At 41.0% G+C, this 19005-nt stretch overlaps 1 protein-coding gene and 1 long non-coding RNA gene across 6 annotated transcripts in view; one reads left to right on the top strand and one right to left on the bottom strand.

Moving 5' to 3' along the window:
• LOC112493993 overlaps nucleotides 1–8564 on the bottom strand; it is an 18385-nt gene extending 9821 nt beyond the window's left edge. The window contains exon 1 of the long non-coding RNA XR_003059049.1: nucleotides 8431–8564. This is a non-coding gene — a long non-coding RNA (uncharacterized LOC112493993). The remainder of the gene's footprint in view (nucleotides 1–8430) is intronic.
• LOC107265120 (sestrin homolog) overlaps nucleotides 1–19005 on the top strand; it is a 124566-nt gene that overhangs the window by 57929 nt on the left and 47632 nt on the right. For all 5 annotated transcript variants that reach the window (XM_025082570.1, XM_025082568.1, XM_025082571.1 and 2 more), the window contains one exon: nucleotides 4249–4278. In XM_025082570.1, coding sequence (XP_024938338.1) covers nucleotides 4249–4278 — 30 coding nt within the window. The remainder of the gene's footprint in view (nucleotides 1–4248; nucleotides 4279–19005) is intronic.

Here is a 19005-nt window from a genome sequence, read left to right as displayed (position 1 = left end):
GCCGACCCCCCCCCCCTCTCTCCCCCTAATGACAGAAACACGAAACAGGATACTCAGAATTCGGCAGATGTGTCTGGCTTCTTCATCTCATTGAAGGAATAAGAATGAGGGAAGCTCGATGAATGAGAACTAATTTTTTTTTTCTCTTATGACAAGAAAAAAAAAGGAAAATACGCACAATTGACGGTTTGTTCAAGCAGAACAAATATTTCCTACTGTTCGTCATAGAATCCATGACGATAAGTTCGTTCGGTGTGGACGACACTCATTAATATATTATACTATAATCGCTGCTACGTTCAGACGTAATTAAGTCACGTGTGAAGAGTCTGTGTACAGAATTGATATATATTTATTTATATTTCTAATAAAAGGTCAACAATATTTTACGATTAAAATTTTGTCATCCTCCTTTTCGTCCTGTTTTACGTAAACTGCGTGTTTCGTTTATCCTGTATGAGAGGTAGAGGTAAAAAAAATTTTTTGAAAATTTACTTTCCAAAAATCCATATCATAGGAAATTCTGCTGATATCGTCATTCTGTCTGTTTAGTGGATAAAGGGTTTTGTCACGTCGGGTGTGATAAAAATGTTATTTCAAGCTAATCTGACGGCATATGTGACGAAACGCATATGACATATAGATGCTTGTACATACGTACTTGCAGTTATATATATTAAAGAGAGAATTGGAGTACGAAAAAATATGCGCATATCGTATCGCGCGACAGGATGCGGCAATTCAATTTTCCAAAGTCCCTATAAATATGCAACGTGTGCGGAGGCCCACGGAGAACTTGAATTGGACAGCCGAGCATTGTTTTTGAAATATCGAAATTTCGTAATACCCGAAATCGTATAATAACGCGAATGGATATTAAACACGTGAAATCGATGAGCGTGTAATAAATAACGGGGAAAAAAAGGTTTCTTCGGACTTATAAGAAAATTTACTTTACCGTACGTACATATTTGCATATACGTGTTTTAGGGATTTTTAGAAAATTTTTACTTTTTGAAAAAACGTGTGAAGCTCTACATATTTTAGTATAATTGATTAAAACTTCCACTCGTGTAGTGACAGCCGTTGGCGCTGCAGTCGCCTGCGACTCGACGCGTCTGCAACTGGATACGTCGAGTCCCACCGTATTGTACGGCTGACGACATTCTCAGTTTCGTATTTCGTGCCGTCAAGATTTCCACACTGAGTATCGTACATAATACAAAGATAGCATAGAAGCGTGGAACGTGACTCGAAAACAGCCCGGTGGCCGGCATTATGTAGCTTCAGGATAATCAGTCGTGCTACTAGGGAGTGGAGATTCTTTATTCGCGGCCATATTGTAGTGAGCAAGAAAGGGCAGAGATTGAATGAAAGGAAGGAAAAAGAAAGACAAGACAGAACAGTGTTGCCAGCAGAAGCCATTGGAAAGAGAAAAAATATTGGTTCAGTATTTTAGTTCGAATTACAGCCATCACAATTACGCTTTAGTTTCTCTTCCGTCCGATGACAACAGTGGCGCTGCCATCTAGTGGCTGGAGACCAAAGCTCTATCCCGCTCTATCCCTATATTTCGACGTGATTTTTCGATTCACGGCCACGTGGCAACCCCAGCTATACCGATTCAGAAAGTTCTCGATTTCTGGTTCCCTTCGGGTCGCCACGCTGCTCAGAAACTACGCTCTCGGGTTGATTCGTATAGTTACGCCAATGCTTTCGGAAGATTTCGTTATTGTTCAGTTGAGGTCGAGGTGCTCGAATCTGCCGTGGGGAGATAGTCTCGACGTACCGAGGTGCCCGGCAGAGGAGACGACCCGACGGAGACGTCTCCACGGACCGGTAGAAGCCCGGGTCTGCCGTGGGGAGATAGTCTCGACGTACCGAGGTGCCCGGCAGAGGAGACGACCCGACGGAGACGTCTCCACGGACCGGTAGAAGCCCGGGTCAGATACCGGCGCCCTGCCGGAGATGGCAAAGGGCTGCAGAGCGGGCGGAGATAGAGTTTTGGTTAGGTTAAGGCCAGCGGAGGAAGCCCCTGACCTGAGCTGGGGTGTCCAGATGCTCTGGGGAAGCGGCCGTGGAGGATCTTCAGAAGTGTTACACGGTACCGATTCGCTAAGAAACGCTCGCGATTTAGTTTAAAGGAAGGACTCGATGAAAAGGATAATAATTATTGGCTACAAGAATCTCGAGCAATCCGAATTTTGAGTTCTCGAATTTGACTATTGTCAAAGTCAGTCTGTCCCGGGACACCGATCAGAAGACTTGCATTTCAATTCTCATTCTTTCCTTTGATCAAAGACATACGCCATTTGCCTTTTGCTGGCGCTGGCGTTACACGCGGAATTAAGGTCACTTCGCTTCCTGAAAATTCCTTCTGGGCAACCACGCTGTCGCTTTGCACGGAGAAAATATTTCGTCCGGCCTTTTTGTTTCTCTGTCTTTTGTCATCTTTTTTTCCCGTCTCTTCGTTTACCGAACCCCCTTTCAATCCTGCTGACCCGCTTTTTGTCCTGCCTATGTGAAGAAAAGAAAAAAAAAAATAGGATTTTCCTGCTCTTTCACTGGATAAACGCTGCACGAGAAGTCCTTTTTTTTATTCAAAGCAAATCATTTCTTTCCTTTGGCATCTATCTCGTATTCGTCTTTACCACCCACCACCCTAGTACCCAAGGGCATTTGATTTACACCGATCCACAACCTTTGGCAACCTTCGCATCGGCTCTTTATGTAACAAGCAAAATCATTGTAGAGCTGGCGAACAACTCGAAGCACTTTGCCAAGCGATTCGAAAAGCCTTTCAAAGGACGAAAGTGGAGTTATATGCAGGACGGACGTACTTGTGTGTAGAAAGGAGAAGAAGGGATGGAGAGAGGGATGGTTCCTTGGTTTGATAGAAAGGAAGCTTAGTGTTCGCATTTATTTTTTTTTTACCGTTTAAGGGTTGGCTGCTGGTACTTCATTCCTGACTTGCGAGATTCATATAAGCACTTTGAGATAAGATTTTTCTATTATAAGAATACTTTACGTTGACAATAGTCATTGTGCTGTGAATTTATAGAATATTCCTTTGTACTTTGGTTATGAATTTTTCGTGGCTCGGTTGGTATTTAGCTTTATTAGTCGAGGGATGGTCGATGAGTTGGAGCAACAGGAGCGTCAAATTAGCTGATAATTTTAATAATGGAGAAGTCGACCTTGCGGGAGCAATTAATGCCGTGTCTTGTCTGTTAAAATACTAACGGAATATTAGCTTAGGTATTATTCCATCGACAACAGTGTTGTTTCTTTGTGTATTATATCATCTTTAACGCGTAACGAATTTTGATAATGGAAATTAAATACGTCCGACCCCTCGGCTTTCTATATTTCCCGTTAAATTGACTTCAGCACGAGATACACGTACGTGCTTCAGTTATAACCACATTGTTGGCAGATTGATACGAATTGCCTCCAATTATATCCAATCGGTGAGACTAAAAATAAAAGTGTCGTCCCTCTGTCGACGTTTCGCCCAAAGTTCAACGCACGCAAGTCGCTCGGTCGGTAACCATTGAATTCGTCGATAACTCTCTTACCATGTTACCGGCTGAAAAAGTTATCGTTCGACAACAGTAGAATCAAGTTGCCGTAAAACTCGTCTAGGTGGCCATCCGTCATGTTGACAAGCTTCCATTCTTTTACCATGAATTACTTATTGCTACACGTCGAAACTTCAATTCACGGCATATATTCACCTGCATATTCCCATAAATGTGCTGTCTTCACGTAGAAATTTGAAATACCACCCAACTAATCGCTCCTGTCTATAGAAAAATTTAAAAGAAGCCTCGTTACAAAAATATCATTCCCCACGCTCTAATCTTTGAACTCTCGCTGATGTTCAGCATTAAATCAATAACGACCAATAACAAGATACAACTACCGTTCACGAAATATATCAGTGCAACACACGAAATAAGTCCAATATAAAGGTCCGTTAATACTTAACACTAACCTACCGACATATTATATATACCTATTTCTACCGATGGCTGTCAAAGGACCGCTTTTGAAATAAACATTATAGTCTTTCCCAGTTGATTGTAATTAATACAGAATTTAGCATAGTCGTGCAGTAAGTTCAAGAAAAATAAAAACCTGGAATTTAACAATTTTGATTAAAGTCTCAAAAGCGGTCATTTGACCGCTCTGGTAGGTTTAGTGTTAAAGTCTTCATACTCTAAATTGTCATCTCGTCTGTTTCAGCTACCGGATCTGAATAGCCTCGACGAAAAGGTAAGTGAAGACATAAGACACACTGCCATCCATTAATCATCCAAGATCCTGGTAATTTATCAAGTAGTACCAAAATAATTAATTAACCCATAATCAAACCTACTCAAACGTGCTCTGTACACACGTTCCAGTTATTTTACGACCCATACCCCTCTTTTTTCTATCGTATTCTCAATTATCGTCACCGATATCCAATCGAAAAACGTAAACATTTTATTACACCAATTTTGCATTATCATATCGTCATATGTAACACAATGATAATTTGACAGGCTTGTCTATACCGTCGAGTCCTAAACCACGCGTGACCCATTTAACACGTGTGCCACTTTCGCAACACTCACCAGCCCTTCGTCGCTGATCCCACGGTATTGTAACACGAGACGATCGTATCTTTAGAATGTGTCGTCCACATGAAAATGAGTCCCTACGAATTTCCATTACGAAAATTGACCAATGGATTCTCCCAGAGGGAGGGGGGAGGTTCGTGGGGGATGAGAAAGAAACCTAAAAAAACATGAAAAGACTATACGTAATAAACGTTGATCTGATTTGAAATATTTTTTCGAACAAAACTTTGTTTACAATACTACGTGCCACTAACGAACCGATCAGTTTAACATTCTTTCCGCGAACGTCTTATCGCGTTACTCGGAAACTGACTACGTGACTATAGTAAGGATCATGCGTGTCAGAATGCACGAAGGAACCGTCACGAAACGCCGACTATATTTCATTTCCAAAGTTCCTATAAACCGCCGAACATGGAACATTTCCAAGTTCCTTATCTCACGATAAGATTTCGAAATTGCCAACTATTCTCTTTTTATTCGGCATACACGATACCAGCATACACGTATACGGCATCCTTCGACAGTTGCTGTAGCATACGGAACCACGTCCCGTTACTTTATCCAATTTATTTAAGAAATCATCACTTATCTCAAACAGTCTGGACCTTCCAAGAAGTCAAGTTCATCTGACTGTTGCGTCGACAATTTATTTACATTTACCTAAATCAATGGTTAAACGATTCCTACAACACCAACCAGTCCTGAAACTTCCATCGATCTATTCTCTAGAGTCGATAAAATCTTCATTCGATCCCCCAATAAATATCCCATATAAGATACAGCATCCCTGGACCACGTATATTTGTTTTTCAATTTTTTTCTTTTTTTTCTACCAGAACGATCACTGATTACAGTACCATAAACAATCTTATTTCCCTCCCACCTTTGATCTCGTTACAGATGCAAAATAATAACACACCAAATGGACCGATAGCAATTACTTCGGGGCTCCTCGAATTCAAGGATCCTCCCCTCCCCTCCCCTCCCCTCCCCTCCCTCTAAGATACGTCACTGCGCTGATAACTCTGCCAAAGAGGGCGAGACCATCGTTCACTGTCCACTCGAGTGTTTTGCACATGTTCAATGTCCAAGATACCTACGGAGCAACGGCGCAGCATCCCGCGCACTTCGGATTTGGGTTAATGTATCTTGGCACCGTCTTATGCAATTGAATCGTGCCATCGCTAATTGTCCCCACAATTTATTGACACAGGTGCTAACCGTGCGATGGTCATTAATCGTATCTTCATTAATCGACTATAAAATCGATATATCGATCGGAATCGATACTTTGGAAACGATTCGATTCCAGATGCTAGATGACGTCAGTCTCAATGAAAAATACAAGTATCGGAGAACCGCAATGTAGAGCGTAGCAGAGGGGTGGTTCGTATTTAAATGGCTATGGATGACCTTGAATATCGAATCGATCCTTCAGTACGAAATTAAAAGTTTGCAAATTCTTTTTTTGTGCCAAACCATACGCGCCAGTTTCTTGCCGTGACGTCAGACGGGGCGAAGATCGTGCGCGGAATCCCAGAGATGCTCTTAGCGATTGTCATCGGATATCGGGTGTCAAGTTAGTTAATTAGGCGCGGTCGACGGCTGCGGAATTAACAGAGGATCCGTAGACTCGAGGTCTAATTCGAGTTAGGAACCCGTTAGGAACTTGGTTCTTGTTGGGAAATTACGTGGAACGTGATAAACTGTACGGAAGTTTAATATGTATGTATATTGTTGTTATTATATATATATATATATATATACATATACATATAATGAAGGTTCCAGCTTCTCGTTATTACAGCGTATAAGCAACATTGAAGATTTCTATGTTGATTATTTTTATGGACTTACTGGCGTCTGTTTTGTAGGATCGTGTAGGTTGACAAAGCGAAAAAAAAAAACAGCATTAGAATTAAGTTAGAAAAGTAATGAAGGAAAGGGGGGCAGAGACGCGGGAGGATGGCTCTGCTAGGCGATATCTGTGTCAGAGAACGAATAGCTGCCAGATCTGCCGTTGTTGTAAACAGGATGGAATTTGCATGCATATTCAAGAGTGAATAGTCGACACGCCATAAGGCGACGTCGCGGTGGTTGGGTTTGTTTCGTTGCAGAAAATTCGCAGTTCTCGGGCGTTAAGATGCTTCGGTGTTAAATTTTGAAAAAAATTTTTCGCGAATAAATATGAAAAATGATTATCAACGTAAGAAGGAGAGATAGTGGTGAGAAATGGTAGAATCCAAGGACGACCATCGGAGATGTGAAAAATGAAACCGGAATTTTTTAAAAATTATATTTTTTATTTTGATGCGGTTTTTTTTTCGAAAATTTTCATTTTTTCTTCTCCCATCACACCACCTTGTCATCGCTACCTCCTGTCTTCAATGACTTCTTCGCGCGGATTCAAATGTCTGGCGTAGCTCGTACGTTTTCCACTTAAGATTCCCAAGCCCGCTCTTCTCGCACATTATGTGCAAATTTGCACACACGGCGCAAAGTAACGAGCATGTATGTATGCATAAGTTTAGCCATCCGTATATAGCAACTACCCAGTAAACAGCAGTGATTGCCAAATCACGACTGTTATTAATACTTAATGTGCGGAAGATCATTGCATAATTGTGTATACATATACATATATATATATTTTTTATATAGTATATATATATATATATATATACACTATGTAAAATCTACTAGGCGCGGGATTTGATATTCGGGTCTGAGCACACCGTAAGAAAACTTTCCCAAGCTTTGTAATAAATTGATAAATTTCACCCTTAAAATTAATGTCTGACCCATGACGGTGGCTTAACTACTTACTGCAAGCGGGATCCATCGGAAGGAGATTAGGAAAAGTTAAGAAAGTTTCATTAGGCGAGTTTCGGCTGGCTAAGCGCATCCGTAAAATCTCCAGCCAAAATGGCACCGGATGACTCTAATAGGCCAGGCTTAAGATTGTCTAAGCGCTAAGAATTGTTTTTTAATTAGTGCTGGGGTTAGGATGAGATCCGAGGAGCTCTAAGGTCACTGCGGTTAGAACGGTTAAGAATCTGGGATGGCAATATAAAAAACGCTTTCGATGCCACGCTTTAAAGATGTCACAAGGACGTTTACGCACCGCGTGGGTGACAGCGCGCAGTGGAAAATTGTCAAGTAAAAATGTTCAGGAATTTGGATATGCGAATATACCAACTGTTAGAAATAATTCAAAGTCAGCGTATCTTCGTGCTTTCGTACAACCAGTCACCCCGTCGACCATTTACCATCCGACGGTGAACGAAAATCGTCAACCATGGTCGTGACCTCCGTATCAAATGCGTATGGACTGCCAGAGTTACAGAATTTGTCGAAATTCTTGTAGCTCCGAGCCGGACTTACGCGCGGGCAATATTTAGCTAGTGTTACTTTGACTTCTTTGACTTGTGAGATTCCACAGGCTTCGCGTGGCCTTGAAAAATAATGGACGGTAGTTCCGTCGACCTTGAGAAAACTAAACACTATAGATAACAGATTGATTTGTTAACGATTGTCGTCTGCGTATGTCGACCATTAAAATTTTCACAAATAGAAAATTACACTCGATTCTTATCGATGTTATCGATAAGTCGAAGCACGCAGTATTTAAAGTATTATTTAATAACACTCGTCATATTCTATTTAGATAGCATCTTACCAACGTGATAATATACTACGAATTCGATAACTCTAATTTCGTATGCCGTGAGGCAGAAGAGGATTCTTAAAGAAACAGTGCGAGAACAATGAAACAATAATAGAAATGGCAGAGACGTACACGTGGTGTAGGAAGAGGAAGAAACCTCAGCCAGGAATGTCGTGAATTCATAGTTGTTTTTGTTTGCAGGAAGTGGCGCCAAAGTGTCAGTCCTCTCGACACGTAGCTTCCCAGCGTGTTTGGCTATTTTGCGTATATCTTTATGTACACGCGTATATCACACATACACATTTAAATATTCACTTAAACGAACTTTTATAGTGTACTTCCTATAGGTCGCTGGACTGTTGCCAGTTTATTAACGATTCAAGGATACGTTTTGCGTGGAGAGATACGCGGAGCCACCATGTAAACAGTCTCGACTGAGCGCCGCGGCGTGGCGCTGCGTTCGCTCAGCTGACAGTTCACTACGAACGTAGCAGCGTTCTGAATTTTTGTGGAACGCGCATAATTGCTATCCCAGGCAGTAATTAGAATTTTAATACCAAGTTAAATGCTATACTGTACGATTTGGCCGGATCTGTCAACCGCTGGAAGTTCGTACAAAGTAATTAACAGCGATATAAACGGATCGATTCGAGTCTGTCGACTTCTACCGAGAAACCGAACGGACTAGTAATTTTATCCGTAACGTAATCCAGAAATATTTTCCATTACATCAAACATGTATATATAAGGATCGATATTTATTACCATTAATATTGCATACAAATAATTAATCTTAATTATATAAACCAAGCCACGTACGTTATGAAATATCAATTCTTCAAAAACCGTACAATCGTTTGACACTCGATTAGATGCGTGTAGCCAAGATATACGTATTTCTTTCTCGAAAGATCTGGAATATTTTTGGTAATCCAAATTTCTTTTGCCTGTCGTTCTTCGATCACGTGCTTCGGTACTATCTGTATATACGCGAAGATACACGTGGCACTGTTGCCACGACCGCAGCTCGTTATTTTAACGATTCGACGGTCCAGCCTGCGTCTTTATCGTCGATCCAAAAATTCCGTGTCGGTGCGGAGAATGACAAGAAAAAAATAAGAAGCAGAGGAAAAGTTGAAAATAGTATTTTTTTAATACGCCTGCTTGAACGGGCCGGCCTAATTTTATCATGATTATTGTTGAGAGCGCGTAAAAAATAGTTTAACGAAATTTGGATTATTGAATATAGAAAGAAAGAGAAGTCAAGCCGTCCTGCCTAATTTTATGTCATAAAATGAGACATCGATCGCAGACCCAATGGTATAACGCAATCGTAATAACGCAGCTAAGTATCTAAACCATTACAAGGCATCGCGTTAACCCTGTTCAAGCTATCTCCTTGAATTTTCATATCGCGAGAATCGCTCGCATGTGAACCTCGCTGCTGGGCCAAGTTCAATGCGATTGAATCACACGGTACCAGCCTAACGACTGAACAATAGAAATTCGAACATGGCACGAAGACAGTACACAATGAGATACGTCGTAAGACGGGCAAAGATCAGATCGTTACGTTTATCATTATACATTATCAGGAGACTCGCCAGAGTCTCGCGTCAAGTTCCAATTTATTCAGTACATATTCTAAACGCACCAGGTTGTCACGAACGCGTAGCGAATCTATAATCGTGCATTGGTACGTTATCTATATGCATATGTATGTATATATATATATATATATATACACACGCCGTGCCGTGATTCGGAGGCAGTTTCAGAGTTGTAAAGAAAAAAAATTCCGCAAATTTTTCCCATTGCTGCACGACGAGCATGAGGTTTTGTCGTTTTTTGCATATAAAAAAGCAGTAACGTTGAGCAAAGAAGATCTTAATTTAATAAATTTTCTTCACGGCCCAAAATCCAGCGTCACCGATTAATTTCGAAATTTTGGATTCGCCCAGAATCACGAGACGACTGCATATGATATATATATATATATATATATATATATATATATACCGTACAGTATATGTATATGTATATAAATGTCAGCAGATGCATATTTGACATTTCTCTACTTGGTTTCCGCAACACGATTATAACCGACCGCGCCGGAGGCCGCCGAGTAAACGATTACACGAGATATGAGTAAATCGAAGAAACACCTTATGCAATCGATTGTTATTCTGTCGTCAGCCGCGTCAGATTCCGTCTCGGTAGCGACGCGGATCGAACTGTCGTGAACCCTGAGGTCTGTTTACAGATGCTGACAATATATTCGTTCTCTCTCTGTCTTTCTCTCTCTTCGTACACAATCCTGGAATAGAACATAAGAGAAAGACGCTGCGAGGCAAATCTGTGAAATTCGCGACTCGCTGCGATCATACGTGAAATTTCGAGAAAGTCGAAAGAATCCGTAGCACGATATATACATATATACTGCACGTATGTTAGGTACGTTCTCTGTTATCAGGCTCTTTTTTGCTGTGCCCGTTTAACTCTCGAGACCTAATCGAAATTGTTGTTTGTCCAGACTCGTGTCGATTCGATAAGGCGCCTGTTTCAGTTTAAAAGGGACATGAAAATGCGGCTTTATCACAACGGGGGTTAGTAGCGATTGCCCGTACTAGATTCAGATTGAAAATATCGTTGGAGTCGTTGCGATTAATCGCAATGATTCTTTTTTTTTCAAATATACATTTTTTATTAAAAAAGAGACAGGTACGATATTTACAAAAAGAGGCGGGTACAAAATTTTGAAAAAAAAAATTTTTTTTCTCTACGTCATCCCTCTCATACAAGAATCCCATGTAACGCTGATTTTTCTTACGATTTGCCATACTTGCTTCTTATACGCCATCGCGACTGTAATTACGCGATAATTAAACGATTGACCCCGCATGACCTCCAATTGTCGCGGAGCATTAATAATCGTGTCTTGCGCCTTCCTTTAGATTTTTTTTTCTTTTTTTTCAAAATCACTCGAAAAATTCTCCTCGGTCGATTCTGCCCAACGGGCTCCACCCCGTTCGATGTAATATTTTATTCCGAACTATTTTTATTGATTCCCAAGTCCCACGCCGCCCCGACGCAGAGCGTCGTGACGCCGTGCGTCCGCGATATAGGCTATTTGTCAATAGCTTCTTGTTTCTCGTATTACAATAGGAGTCTGTCACGTCGCGACTCAATCGTCACATGTTTAAATGCCGGCTGCGACCCCTATCCGTTATCTGCACTCGTTACTCTTCCATACACTCGTGCTTGTGTGCACATACTGTAAGGCTATACGTGTTTTAACAATAATGTTAAATAATAAATATAAAAGTTACGAGAGCTACGTCATCGCACGGATTATAGTCCAGCAGCGATACACAGGGGTCAAACGCCTTATTATCGTTCGCACCAGGGCGCGCAGTGTAGAAGCGGGAGATCAGATACGTGCATATATGTATATATATACTCATGTGTGATTACACGGAGAGCCATAGTACGCGGATGATAGGTAGTGGAGAATAAACGAGGATCAAAGTATAGAATACAAAAATATTTTTTTATATAAAAAAAAAAAAATAGAATTCTAATCAATGCAATTTTAATTGGCTCATTGCAATTGGGACGGGTGATTAGAGCTCCAATAATATTTCACGGACTTAGGAATGAAAAGTGAATAATGAGCGCGAACGATGTATCACGGCTGGACGAGGAGAGACGCCACTGTGAAATGGACCATTTTGCGGACTGCTTTCCAGTTTTATGGAAAAATGGTGAAATCGCTGAAATTTTTCGTGAAGACTCGCCCGAGGTCTTGCTGATTCGTTCTACCTTGTCACATTACATCTAGGTCGACAATCGCCGACAGACGCGTGTATACAGAGTGGAAATTTTTTTTTGGATACAAGGGAAAATAATTTTTGCGCAGTTATACTAAAAAAAAAGAAGAATAATAAAATTCAAGAGACGACAAGAAAATAATATAATGGTGGTACAGGAAGAGAGAAAGAGTCGCGCGAAGTGATCTACGATAGCTCGACCGACACTTGTATCTTTGGCTCGCGCACACGTTCACGTGGTGCGCCTGCGCTAATTTATCGTTCGGCGCTATCTCCGGGCTATCTCGATTTATCAGTTAAACGTTATTTGCGTAAAAAGCAGCAGAAGTGGGTCATGCGAATAAAAAAAGAAAGCACTGCGAAAAATCTAAATCTCGCGGGTGACCCGCGTACACCAAACTACAGCTATTGGCATGCCGAATCCCCTTGGTAGAATTTATTTTCGGACGCCACGTGACAACTCCAAAATTACGGGCACCCGTGAAAGATGCGAATATGCTTGAAAAAAGAAAAAAAAATAGAACAACATAATTCGTCGCTTCGTGTAAATGCATGGAAGTCCTGAGACGCGCATGCAAGAAAAATGGAAAAAGCAGGGTGGGAAGATAGAAGAAAATGGAGAATGGTCACTTGAACACAATGGACCCTAGTTAGTCACGCTAATGATCCTCGTTTGCTATAATCAACCTGCTTTGTACGCGTGGAGATGAGTCTCTCCCCCCCCCCAACCCCTTCTCCACTCTCACCGCGAATCTTAATACTTTCTCATTAGCTGCACGTGTCTGGTACTTTTTCGCGTGAAATTATCTTCGCAGCATCTTCCATTGCCGTAGATACGAAGATTTTACGATTATTATTTTTTCCGTAATTTTTGTAAAAATATTCTCGAACCCCCCCTCCCTTTCCCGAATTAGCATAATTTACGCGCGCGAATTACGCGAGCAACGTGCCAGATCGTTTACGTACAGTCATTTGCGTTAGCGATGCTGTAGCTGTACCTGTAAATGCATGCGCGCTATCTGGTGGGCAACGTTATCAATGGTCCACTTCCTCTTCCTGTTTCTCGAGGGCGACCCCCGACGGTTCCTCACGAGGACGCTTTGTCGATGTGGCAACTGCACTTCTTCGCCGCGAAGTCTATATCGGCTGGTGCACGTGTCGCCCCGGTATTGCGTCGCTTTCGAGCAACAGCGGCAAACACGATTATTTCTGCGCGATAGAGACTCCCTCTGTGACTCTGATTGCAAATTACGTCACACGTGATAACTTCGTGTCGGTCGCGATTTACGTATACACATATGTATATTTCTCAGCCATTTTTCTGTCCGTTTTCGACTTTCCTTCTCGCAGCTTCCGCAGTAAATAATTCCGTTCGCCGTTTTCCAGTGCCGATTCCCACTTACGGTAGGGATGAAGTTTGTCAGCCTGCTTAAGGATTTCAGGTGAAACGTCACGACGGCTCGTGCTGCGTTTAACATCGAAGACTAGAATTTCGTCAAATAACGTCCAACCTAATGGAAAGCTGCTATAAAGCGAAGTGGGCGCCGTGCCAAAGCACTGTGTCATAATTATTCTTATTTTTCGATCGTCCTCCGATATAGTCGCAGTTGCAAAATTATCGGACAGTGGCTGCGTATAGTTACGGACTATGCTGTACGTTGACACTGGTATATAAATAAATCTATAGCCGTGTATATATAGAATAGATTTTTTTATTTTTATTTTTTTTTTTCCCCATGAAAATATAGCCCGTGGCTTCCGTGCAACGTGGGTCATTGACCTCGTGACAAAATGACGCAACTTCGTTCTTCCTAGGAGAAGCCACGTGTCCCGGCAAGACATTGGCATTTTTTTTCCTACCGTTAACTTCATCGAGTTCACCGAGCACACCTGCCATTGTATTTAATAATAAATTTATTATATGTATTTCATACTTCAAAATAATGGCCTGTCTTGTACGTCTTTACGTGTTTGTTTCAAGGACAGCCATTCGCAGAGTCTACGTAGACTTCTTTGACAGCGATACCCATCTTTTAAAAATACCTTTGTAAGCCTTTTACCAAAATTCTTTGCTTATTTTATCTGTTACACGAGCGAGACTTGTTATCTGTCTAGGCTCGAAGAATCTAAGTTGACAGAAAGTTACGTATCGATTTACCTGCGCGCGCCTGAGGATGCCTGATGCATATAGTGAGACTTGAATTTGGAAAGAATGAAATTTTTTTTTCAAAAAGTCAAATATACGTAATATCGATAACAAATAAACAGACTTGCTAGAAGCAAACGATGCGGTATGGAATTTGCAAGATCGCGCCAGATACATTGGACCTCAGGCGATTCTTGATTCGCTTATAAGGAACAATGGACTTACTCCCTTTTTCCATCCGAGGCAAGCACAGCTTTCTCTCGGAGATAATCGGCGAATCTTTGCTTCCTGTACGCACCTGCGCGTTTGCTGCGTGGGCCAGGTTCTTCGAGGCTTCTGCGAGTGACGTCATAGCACGGATTTATTATGTATTTATTCGTAAACGACATACGCCGTTATAATACTTACCTCATGAGATGCTATTCCTCGGCAACGATTTCGTCGATATAGCGCAGAATGGATACCCGTGAAATATATAAATAATTACAGATCCGCCATTGACGCGTTCGAGGAGCCACGTGAAACAATGAAAACAGCAACGTCTAACCTAACCTCGAAAAAAGAAACACACTAATAACGAAAACAGTCGATGACTCACGATCATGAATATTAAAAATTATTTAATTCTAATCCATTGGATATCATTTGACATGTATTTAGCGGCCATCGCCTTCGCATTCTCCTCGAGGACTATGGGAAAAATTCAAAACTGATTAATTAAGTCCGTAGTACGGAACGGGACACGTGCCGTCTGTAACCTTGACAAGCATTAAGCCAAATCCATCTACCACGTGTATTGGCAGACTAGAAACGAGCTCGCATTATGGTTTCGTTGTATCTTCTTAAGTTTCCATGTTGTTTTTCCTTCCTCGCTTTAACGACCCGACGTCCCTTCATCTTACTCCTCGATATCTCGGACACGTCCAGTGCGTGTCGTCTGCTCATTTGTGTCGGTTCCTGTCACGATTTGAGAATCTGCCAACTTCACACTCGACACGCTCGTCATGAATCTAGTTGCAGGAAACATCAAATTTGATGACGCTCAAAGCGTTCACGTTAACCATATTTACCACCAGTGTTTCATAGTCATTCACGCACTTATATGTATCTAAACATGTACTTACCTGACTACATGCCCTTACTAGATAATTCCTTATCCAACTACAGAGCAGCTTCATTCCTGTAGGCTTTAGTTTCGCTAGGTTTCGGTTATTGTGGTCCTTGGTACGTGACAGGAATTATGTGGAATGAAAAACACAGCTATACTCAGTATTCGTGTTGCTTAGTTGTCAGACTTGACGATATACAACGTTTCGCCTTGAACTCACCACCGTAGTACTAAATATTACGGAAAGTAAACGGTAAGCCGTGCCGCATTGTTTACGCATTGAAATTAATTTCGTATAAACGTATTCTTGATTGAAGTACGACTTACCAGTGGCGTGCGCGAAATAGTTAATAGATCCTACGCTAGTGGCGCTGCCTCGTAAATACGTACCGCGTGAATATTTTCGATGTTAGATTTCGTCCAGACACTCCATGCTTACGAAAGAGACAGAGAACAGTAGACTCGTGTAAGAATTCTGTTTAGTCTCATACATAAGGAAATATTCGTATGGCATACACAAAACTCTTTCATTTACACGTGTTCGCGCACGAATCTCTTCGATTGTCTAATGTGTGCTACGAATAGATGCCGACGGTTTGCGAGATCTTGCCGTGCTTTCGTATACGAGTGGTTCTTGGGTGATAATAAAAGAGAAGAAGGATAATGAACAGAGGCCGTGATAGAGTGGAACGATACAAGAAGGAGGGAGAGGAGAAGGGAACACGAGGCGATTCCCGTTGTTGCGTAACGCAGTACGTCGGTCGACCGAGCCCGGAGAGTAACGACGAGATAAATATTTGAAAAAATATATCTAACGGCGAAGAAAGAGGTGAGAGGAGGGTGGGAGGCAATGGAAGAGAATAACAACTAAAGGCAATGTGAAAAATGTACGTATCTATGTAACGCAAATATATAAAATGTACAGAGCAACAGTACCGAAGGATATATGAATAAAGGGAGCTGACTGTTCTTTAAATAGAAATGCTAATATGTCGGCGTAGGCACATTGCCGTGACTTCGGCGAGGTTGACTCATAGTTTGTAAACAGAGCACTCGTGCGCGCGCATGCGCGGACGCAACGGCTCTACTCCCCACTCCTCGTCGCTCGACCAATCACTTGGCTGGCTTTTGACGCCACTCCATGATCCGTGGAGCTCGATCGGTCGCCTATCGCACTATGCCAGTGACTACCCGTAAAGACATGAAAAGTCATAAATTTGAACGACCTCGGTCCACGCGCATGATATATCCTTGTATGTTGAACTCTTCCTCTTAATGATTTATTTTAGGAATCGACTATTTTTCGCGCGTGAAATTTTTATTCAACTCCTAATCTAATGCTCGGCCTCTTTGACCCGTAGGTTACTATTTGTACGGTATGTGGTGCTGTTGACGTTCTTACTTGGAACGTCGGGAAAGGGTCTGGTTTTGACCGTCTCGTTTTACGTGCTTGCATTCCTCGCTTTGTTCTTTGCTATTTTTTTCTACTATTCGTTTAAACAGGTAAAACGTGTCGAAAGGCCACGATGACAATTACTTCCCTGATTTACATTTCTCTTTGAATATTTAATTATCTGACTTGATTGGTTGTGACGGAATATATTAATATCAATTATTGACACCACTGTCGCAGAATGTAAGACATATTTTATACTATTCGCGCGAGTGTTTATTTACAAAATCCACTTAAAAGACTACTCTTATTCGTATGTAAATGGACAGTATGGCTTAAAGCGGACTGACACGTGCTATGAAAATTAATCTTGCGGTCCAGCCGATTTGGCAAGTGGATCTTGAAGTTTATCGATGGGAGGGAGACTTCACGACCTTGACTCAATTAGGCCCGGGAAAGCGACTCTGGAAAATTATCGTCGACTCATGACTTGTATTAATGAATGCTGATCAAGTCAGGATCGGTGGTCCGTGACGAGATCTTATCAGTTCGTTTCAGGTCGATCATTAACTCACCCCGAGGACGAATAACGATCGGATCAGATTAAATAAATAAATTTTTAACGCATAATCGATCTATAAAAAAATTGATTTATACATTTCTTCTTTTTTTAATATTCAATTTATTCCCACATAACAAGTTTAAGTTTCAGAGGTATTTATAATTGCATTTTCTTAATTATTTATGTTGCCGTGATTTTCGATTCTGATCAATCCTATATAAAAATCGACATATATTTATTGTTATCATACAGGAGAATCCTAAAGTTGTTTTCATTCGGAGTGACGTTCGCGCCGTGTATGTGTCGCTGCTATCATTGAGGCCTTCAACAAATTCGCATAATCTCTCAGGCCATTGCTCGTGCGCAAACACTTATCAGCTCTTTCTGCGGTGAGAGCAATGTTTTTTTTTGTATCCCTGTAAAATTCTCAACGAGCCAATTCACGTTGTTCATGGTATTTTTTTTTCTTTGTCAGATCAACGCAACGTTCCATTGTTGAGTCAATTGTGACCTTTTCTTTTGTTTTGTCTTTTTTATTTTCTTTCTTTGATTTTTTTATCAAGGGACATTGAATCATTCGAATTGGTTACTATAGAAATATAGCAATACTCACGTGCGAACGGTATGCAAGCGTATATTCGTATTATGATTCACGACACTGATAGATTACATTGTAAATATACACAAAGCGTCTTTACTAATTAGCAGGTATTCTTTCCGCAAGTTTACACGGTTCTACTTTCAAACGACTGAATCATGCGGATATCGATGACTAAACGAATCCGCCTTGAGGCACGAGCATTGTTGTTATCGCAACGCGAAGAAAGCTGAAAGGTTGGACCAGAGATATCCATATTGATCGTTGCATATATAGGAAGAAGGATAATCGAAAAATCGTTAATTAGCTGAATTAATTAGACGAAAAGGTCTCACAATTAACAATTCCGTCGACCTGTTAAAATCCATCGTGCGATCGGCACTCGTCGGTCAAAGTTCATTAATCGACCACGAGGTCATGGCGAAATTCGAAAAGTGAATTTCAATCGCACCTTACGACAAAATTGAAAAATTAATTCTGACGTTTATTCATAATAAATTGAATTTTATCAGTCAGTCGATTAATATATCAATATATATATCAATATATATATATATATAAATTTCTATTCGACTCACGTGGTCCTTATAAATAACTAGACTCTTAGTACAATGAGAATTGTTCGCCATATACGGGGTGGGCAAGATGTGACAACCTTCTAAGAGAAGGACGCTACTAGAATTAATAAAGAGTGTTTTCAATTTCGAAAGGTTCGATGCGTACCGAAAAACGAAAAAAGAATATCCAATAAGGTATCCGCAGTTGCGTACAGGATTTTTGCCACGAGTCTGTCGTATCCTTATGCCGCATTCTAATGGAGGTATACACAATTTTGAGCTTCGGCGACTATTTGAAATTTCATTTTAATCCTTTTTCGATATTTTATTATCTACGGTATCACTAACTATTTCAACTGGTCAGGGTCGCTTAGAATATTTTTAAATTGCATAATGCCATTCGATATCTCGACTCCCGTTATCGTCGCGTCCGTTAGGAATAGCTGATTTAACCTTTTGTTTTTTTTTTTTTTTTTTTTTTTTTTTTCTCTGGTAAACTCGATCGAGATATTA

This window comes from Cephus cinctus, unplaced genomic scaffold (assembly GCF_000341935.2).
Source record: "Cephus cinctus unplaced genomic scaffold, Ccin1 Ccin1_scaffold0215, whole genome shotgun sequence".
Taxonomy (NCBI): Eukaryota; Metazoa; Arthropoda; class Insecta; order Hymenoptera; family Cephidae; genus Cephus; species Cephus cinctus.
The sequence above is the reverse complement of the archived record's forward strand: the minus strand, read 5'-3'. Positions and strand labels throughout refer to the sequence as shown.